At 47.8% G+C, this 7,741-nt stretch overlaps 1 protein-coding gene across 6 annotated transcripts in view; it reads left to right on the top strand.

Annotated features, from left to right (window-relative positions):
• Window positions 1–486: 486 nt before the first annotated feature.
• MAST4 (microtubule associated serine/threonine kinase family member 4) overlaps window positions 487–7,741 on the top strand; it is a 564,301-nt gene continuing 557,046 nt past the window's right edge. For all 6 annotated transcript variants that reach the window (XM_078449281.2, XM_078449273.2, XM_078449270.2 and 3 more), the window contains exon 1: window positions 487–1,152. In XM_078449281.2, the coding sequence (XP_078305407.2) occupies window positions 796–1,152 (357 nt within the window). In that variant the 5' untranslated portion in view covers window positions 487–795. The remainder of the gene's footprint in view (window positions 1,153–7,741) is intronic.

The following is a 7,741-nucleotide window of genomic DNA, read 5'->3' as shown; positions in this document are numbered from 1 at the left end:
TCAGGTCTGTTTAGATCCATCCACTCACTATACCACGGAGTTTCCCTCGTTCTCCTCCAGCAGTCTAGTGGGTGCGTGTGTGTGCGTGACTGTGTTTCCTTTTAAATTTCTACTTCTGGTCAGTTTCCTCAATTCTAATTTTTCGAAACAAAGTCCAGTTCTTCTCCAAGGTCTCACCGCCCCCTCAGCCATCTCTCCCTGGCGTTCCAAGGCCGGCCAGCCACTCCTCCGCTAAGTTCGGAGTCCAAGCCTTTGGCTCCGATTCCAGGCTCCAGGTGCCCCCTCCGCCACCGCCTCTCCCCAGTCCCGGGGGCCCCAGCGCTCCGCCGGATCCCGTAGCCCGCGCCTCGCCCCGCCTCCCCTACCTGACGCCCGTGCGGCCGGGGGCGCCGCAGCCTCCGCCCACCGGCGCGCCTGCCCTGCCATTGGCTCCCCTGGCTGCCCGTCTCCTCCGCCGGCCCGCTCCTGCCCGGAGGCAGGTTTTGCTGGCGAAGCCGCAGTCCCGGCGGCGCGGGCGCAGCTCGCTAGGATTGTGGAGCGTAGAGCGCCGGCTCGAGCTGGCCTGTCCCCGAGCGCGGGAGCCCTGGTCGGCAGCCAAATCTGGGCGGCTGGTAACTTGGCGGCGGGCTCCCGCGGCCGTGCCGCGGCCATGTAGTCGCCGGCGGGGCTCCCCGCAGCCCGGGAGCGGCAGCGAGAGCGAGTCGGAGCCGCGCAGCCCGCAGCTTTCCCTGGAGACGCTGAGTGCCCGCCGCGTCCCCGCTGCCCCTCGGGCTGCACTTTGGGCCCGAGAGGGAAATGGGGGAGAAAGTTTCGGAGGCGCCGGAGCCGGTGCCCCGTGGCTGTAGCGGCCACGGCGCCCGGGCTCCTGCCCCTGCGGTGGCCGCCGCATCCTCGCCTGGCGCTTCCTCGGCCGAGTCCTCCTCGGGCTCAGAAACTCTGTCGGAGGAAGGGGAGCCCGGCGGCTTCTCTCGAGAGCAGCCGCAGCCACCGCCGCCGGGCGGCGCCCTAGGCGCCCCGCCGCCCGCCGCGTGGGCTCCCGCGCGCGTGGTGCTTGAGCTTGGAGTCTGTGCGCCGCCGCCGCAGCTCCGCGGAGGAACCGCGCCGCCCGCGCCGCGGGGCAGCAGCGCGTCCCAGGAGGAGCAGGACGAGGAGGTGGGCCCCGCCTTCCCCCGCTCGCCCCCCTCCGGGTCCCTGCTGTCGGGAGACCTCAGCTCTCCACTCCGCGCGCGGCCCACGGCTGGGCGCCCCGGGGCGTGGAGAGGGGGAGGGACCCCAGGTGCTCTGCCCCGAGCCCGGGGTGATGGCAGTTAGGAGCCTCCCTGTAAGTCATTGACTTCTCATGGCTGTTACCTCCGTGTGTGTGCCTTCATGTGAGGCCTGATCGTGTGCTTTTTATGTCAAAACAGCAAACTCCTTAATGTTTGTGTCTGCTACGGTGGCTCTGTGAATGAGTGATCTGGACGCCCGGCTGGTCCCCACAACTAAGATCTTTTCCGAAGTGGGCGTTGCTTCCCGCCGAAGCTCTCGGGCGGAGAGGGAGTGTGGTGAGGGGATGGGTGTGAGGGGAAGAGACGGTGTGTCTTTCCTGGCGGAAGAGTGGGAGCGGTACCCGTGGAGTTTCACAGGGGCGTGTCAGTGACGCCGGCTCCCCGGGATCACCTGCGGGTGGTTTTGGCTGGTCCCCGCAGCGTCGGTCCTCTGAGAGAGCGGGACTCCGAGCTCTCGGTCGGCGCCACTGTCGTGCACGCCTGCATCTCTCATTCGGACTTGTTCCTGGGTGTCCAGATGCGCGCTGGTTGCCAGACTGGATAGAGAACCCCCGATTTTCTTCCGGGAGACTGTTTCCATCCTGGTCTCCTGGAAGAACGTTCATCCAAAACTTGTGGGTTGCGTCCTGACACATTGAGCGTATGACTTTGGTGTCCTCTAGATAGCTTTCCTTGGCTTTTTTTTTTTTTTTTTTTTTTTTTTTTGGCAGGGGGTGTGTTGGGGGAGGGCTTTGGAGCACAGTTAGAGAAGCATAAGGTTCTTCATTATCTTTTAGATTGTTTGCTTTGGAGAGTTGTGGCTAAGTCATTTTGTTCAGGCAGGGCTATAAATAAAACATCGTCCTAACATAGAGTCCTTGTGAAGTTAATTCCTCAGTGCCAGAGTCCTATTTTTTCTCCTCCTGGATGGGGTTAGCTTTAGTAGGTAATTGTCTTTATCCCTCAGAATGTGCACGTTGAGGTCAGTGTCCTGCCAGTGGCCCCCAGGGACCTCATTCTGGAGGCAAAGAGTGGATCTGGCACAGGGTGAGGGGAGTGATGTCCTGGCGAGGCAGAGATGGAGCAGTGCTGTTTGGTCGATGGCCAAGCTTCTGGCAGTAACCATGATCGATTTTCCAGTGCCCTGGAGAATTGCAAGGATCCTGGACAGGTGTTTGGAGACTTGCTTTCTGAGGTCTGAGTTATGAGCCTTAGGCAAGTGGTTTCATTCCTCTGAGGTTTGGTTTTATCTGTAGAATGAGGGGTTTGAACCAGGTAACTTCAAGTTAAAGTTCATTTCCACAGAAATACTCTTTTTTGCTGATCAGGAATTTAGGATGGATCATATGTTCAGATTGATCCTAGGGACGGAATGCCAGGAGTTAAGCTGAGTGCCATACCTGCCACAGAACTGTCAGAGTCCCTCAGTGGTTGCATCTCATTTTTAAGATGTCAGGCATGTGCCAGGTGTTTATCCTGTGACATCTGCCTCAACTTTCAAGATGAGCGCACTTGTCATTGGGCAGCTGGGGGTATGCCCTAATTCACTGATTTACTAGTAGATTCTAATTTAGTGTTGTCATTGGTTGAGAAGATGCCCAGTGTTTTCTCTGTAGCTAGGAGAGGTTGCTCTGGGGTAAATGACACAGTCTTGCATATGGGTGGGGCAAGCAAGGAGCTTCTCACTTTTGATCCCAATTCTGTAGCTGATTTATTGCCTGGCCTCATGGTGACAGTGTTTTACTTCCTGGGAAGAGATATAATGATAGCTTATTTCTCAGGCAATGCAGTGAGGACTGGTTGATTGAAACACATTTTGGAAAGTGGAATGACTAAATAACATTGGTCAGTATTTGTGAAATCTCAGAATTGGATGTAAACTGATACAGTATTGCAATTTATTGTGTAACTGACTCTGTGGCAGAGGTTGCTGGAAGTTATCTAGGAGTGGAAATCTTGACTTGGCTGTGAGAATTTTAAAGTGAAACTGTTAACTGTGGAGTTTTTTTTTTTTTCCTCCTCAGGAGCCGAGAAGTGGTAGTCTTGGTGAAAGGCGTTAAAGTCCAGTGTGCATTTTCTGGTTTTACCTGGGTGACGGTATGGTGCAGTGATTTTTAACCTTTTGTGGGATGGTAGGCTTCTTTGAGAATCTAATGTCAGCTCTCCACCGGCTCCTCAGAAAATGCACACAACTACAAGCACCATTCCAGAGGGTTCAGTCAGGAACACTGGGTTGCAAACACTAAGTTTAGTGGGAAGACATGGGTTTGCTTCCCAGCTCTGCCGCATTAACTGGCTGTGGGATTGTGGACCGTTCAATTAATCGTAGCCCCAGTTTTTTCACCTTTAAATGAGAATCACAACAATAGAGTTGTTAGGCATTTTATACCTGCGATTTTATGTAATCCTAGCACACTAATATATAGCATGAAGTGCTAAGTAAATATTAATTTTTCAAGTTCATTGGTGATGAAAATCTTGTGACATGGAAGTACGAACTTGGGCTGGCTTGTTATTTTTATGCGTAATTAACCTGCTACTCTGAGAGAACCTGAGGCTGTGTCTCCTCAGGTTATTTTCATTTTATTAGCATAAGCTGGGAAACATTTCATTTGAATCAGGTCGTATTATGGCAAGGCACTGTTAGAGTAATGTCCTACTATGGCAAGGTGCTGACTATAATGCATTAAAAGGCTTAAGTGCAATGCATAAAATGGAAAGAGGTTCATTTAGATCTTTAAATTGTTGTGTCTAGCTTGGGAGAGTCATTGTTTTCCAAAGTGTTTTTTTTTTTTTTTTCTTCTCATAATAACTTACTGCATCACTTTTTATTTATTTATTTATTTATTTATTTTTATTTTTTTCTGCATCACTTTTTAAAAAGCACCAAAATTCTAGACGCCTGGGTGGCTCAGTCGGTTAAGCACCTGACTTCTGCTCAGGTCATGATCTCATGGTTTGTGGGTTCCAGCCCCGCCACAGGCTCTGTGCTGACAGCTTAGAGCCTGGAGCCTGCTTCAAATTCTGTGTCTTCTCTTTCTGCCCCTCCACTGCTCATGCTTGATCTCTCTCTCTCAAAAATAAACATTAAAATAAAAAAAACAGCAAAATTCAAATATGTGGTGTATAATTGCAGTGCTAACTTGTTTTTGGCAACCTTGTTGAAGCTGATTTGAGTATATCAATAGTGTTTGACCTATTATGTATTTTATCTTACTATCAATATTTGTGTGAACTTACTAGGTATCAGAGACTTAAATCAGCCCTTTACACTTCTGTTGCTTAAAAACAATAAGAAGGCAGTGTTTGCATTCTTCTGTGTTTAAACACCTGGGAGTTAGAGATGGTGCATATCATGCAGTTAATAAACTGCATCTGACTTCCTCCGCTGCTTCCCTAAGCCTGTGCATTTGGAGTCTGCGGGTGTTGAGGGTTGGTGGCTCTGTCGATCTACAGGCATCTATCTAGATTGGGGGACTGTTCCTGTGACCACATTTCTGAGATTTACTTGTAGGCAACTTTGTCCTGTCTTTTCCCAAAGTACCGTGTGATGACACTAATGAAGTACTCAGGTACCGTTTGCTGTCTATCACTGACCTCCTCGGGGGCAGGGATTTTGTCCTATATGCCTAGCACAGTACCTCTAGTATATTAGTACGGACTCAGTGAGTATATATTGAATGAATGAGGAAAAAAGGACATCTTTGAAAATAGTTATGCGTTTGATTGAACGGTGACTGTGTGTTTTCATTTGTTGTGTATGTTGTGAATTATGCCCAGACCTCTAGATCTCTTATCAAAAATACCTCATGGATCCAGGTAAAAAAAAAATTTTTTTTGATCCAGGTAAATTTTGAACAAAGCTAAATCACTGAGGATCCACTCAAAATACCTTTAAAGGGACTTGTGTATTAAGTCCGCTTTTCACTGTGTCTATTAGAACTTGAAACTTTGAAGGATTCTTAGAATGGCTGAAAGAGAAAAAGCTTAGTGGTTAAAAGGATTTTCAACTCCATATATAAAGTGGCTCATTTATACTCTCCTATACTAAAAGATTTGTTTTATTGACGTACGTTGGGGAACAGTTTCCTGCGTGACAATAGGCACAGTCATGGGATGTCTTTGAACTGTTCTATTGAATGGTGTTTGAGTACTGCTCTTAATAATACCTGGGATGTGTTTGTGGGATTCCTGCACACAGTAGTGATGCAGTGCATGAATTTCTGCTGTTCATTGTTTAAGAAAATAAATAGCGAAAAACAACTATGAATTCAGTAAAGCTTTTCATTGAGTTTGAATTTTATTTTATTATTTTTTTAACGCTTATTTATTAGAGAGAGAGAGAGAGAGAGAGAAAGCATGAGCATGGGAGGGGTAGAGAGAGAGGGAGACACAGAATCGGAAGCAGGCTCCAGGCTCTGAGTTGTCAGCACAGAGCCCGACGCGGGGCTTGAACTCACAAACCGTGAGATCATGACCTAAGCCGAAGTTGAACGCTCAACCGACTGAGCCACCCAGGCGCCCTGAGTTTGTATTTTATTAATCACAGCAGCTACATAATTTGAACAAAAGCAGTGCATAAATCTTGGTGCATTTATTATTTTATCTCCTTTTTTGACTCATTATTTCGATAAGAGAGTTGAGAAAATCAGTCAACCAATATATATTGCATGAGACTCTAGTGACGTATTGGCCTCAGCATTAAGGACATGAAAGTGGATGAGACAAAGATAGTTTGGATCCTACAAAGCTTCTAGTGTAGTTGAGGGAGATGGTCACACAACACACGATTATTAATTAGTTGGTTTCAAAGGAAGTAAATGGAACAGAGGAGCAGGCTGTGAGGGAGTGTATCTATATCATGGAGCTCTCTTAGTCTGGGAAGTAAGAACTGCCTCACTGAGGAGGTGATGTTGAGCTGAGACATAATGGATGAGCGGGGAGATAGCTGGGAGATAACATGGGTAAGAGCCATGCAGGTAGCTGGAGGCCCTAAAGTGGGAGAGAGTATGGTGGGTCTGCGGGTTGTTTGGCATGGAGGAGGGGGGAGCATAACATCAGATGACCCTTGAGAGTGATGCAGCAGCTGGTGCTGAAAGCCGTTGAAGGATTTGAATCGAGATAGTGGTATGGTGAGATTTGTGTTTGGGGAGGGCAGGAAGCACGAAGCCCACCTGTTGGGAACTGCTTGTGTAGCCTGCTTAAATGTTCCAGGATTGGAGCTGATAACCTAGAAGAAGGCATCTTAATAAATGATGTGTACATGGAACAGGGGGCTCCTTCCTGGTAGTTCAAGTGCCCCAGGTAAACACATGGCAAATACTGTAGAAAAAGAATTGAGCTCTCTTCAAGAGAATACCATAGTGTGAATATTAATGCTCCTTTTCACTGTGATGTTGCCTTAAGCCTACTATTTTCTTGAAGGAAAAACTTTATTAATGGGAATGGTGACTGAGAAGAGGGCCTTGGAATAGCTCATTTCCACAGTAAATTACAGAGAAATATTTACCCAAGGTGAATACAAGGGGAAATTGCCCTGAGATTGTATGAGATTTCCTGTCGGTGGGAAGTGTGGTGTTGGTGAGCTAATACACATTATGAGAATCTAGCTTGTTTGCCTGTATCTTCCTAGAGAAGGGCTGATCAGCATCAGAGAACTAAGGATTTTGCCTTTTCCACCTCTGGTCTGAGGTATTCTAGGGAAAGGTCATATTTATATTTTGCCACTCTTTTACAGTTGGTGACAAACCTATGTATTAACTATGTATTACAGTCAGTGACAAAGCTGTGTATTAGATTTAGTGGATACAGTGTATTAGTCCCATTGTTTCTCACTTTGTCCCTTGGAGGAAGGTTGTGGAAGAACTATAGTGCGGGGTGCAAACATGATACAGTGTAGAAAGAGCCTTCTCACAATGAGAAGGATCCATAATAGGGTGGCCTGGCATTGAAGAAAACTGAGTGGGTATGTGTGTGTGTGTGTGCGTGCGCATGCATGCACACACATGTGTATCTTAAAAGAGATGCTTGTACTTTTTATACGAAAGAAACCTCATGTCATTTATAATCACATTCTCGTGTTCTGAGTGTTGTCAGGAAAGGGCATGTGCTCCTCTCCTTCATCCCTTCAGGGCTAGCAGCCAGTTTTTCTCTGCCCTGGGTCAGAGTCAGTAGTGCCTGAAGGTACGGACTGATGACACTGAGCCACTTACACATTGTGTGACTTTGGAAAGGTTTTTAATACTGAGACTGTTTCCTCATCGGTCAAATGGACATGGCAACATTTATTCCAGAGGGTTGTTAGGAGAATTAAGAATTATACTTTATATGAAGTAGCCAGCATGATGCCTTGCACATAGTATGTATTCCGTAGCAGCATTTGTTATTACTGAGCATGAGGAGCTGGTTTATGCAGAATGGCTATGACATAGCCAGGAATAATTAGAAGCCTAGTGGTCCCTTCCCTGATGGATTATGCTACTAGCATGTTTTGT

The sequence above is a fragment of the Panthera onca genome, chromosome A1 (genome assembly GCF_046562875.1).
Source record: "Panthera onca isolate mPanOnc1 chromosome A1, mPanOnc1 haplotype 2, whole genome shotgun sequence".
NCBI classification, from domain to species: Eukaryota; Metazoa; Chordata; class Mammalia; order Carnivora; family Felidae; genus Panthera; species Panthera onca.
The sequence above is the reverse complement of the archived record's forward strand: the minus strand, read 5'-3'. Positions and strand labels throughout refer to the sequence as shown.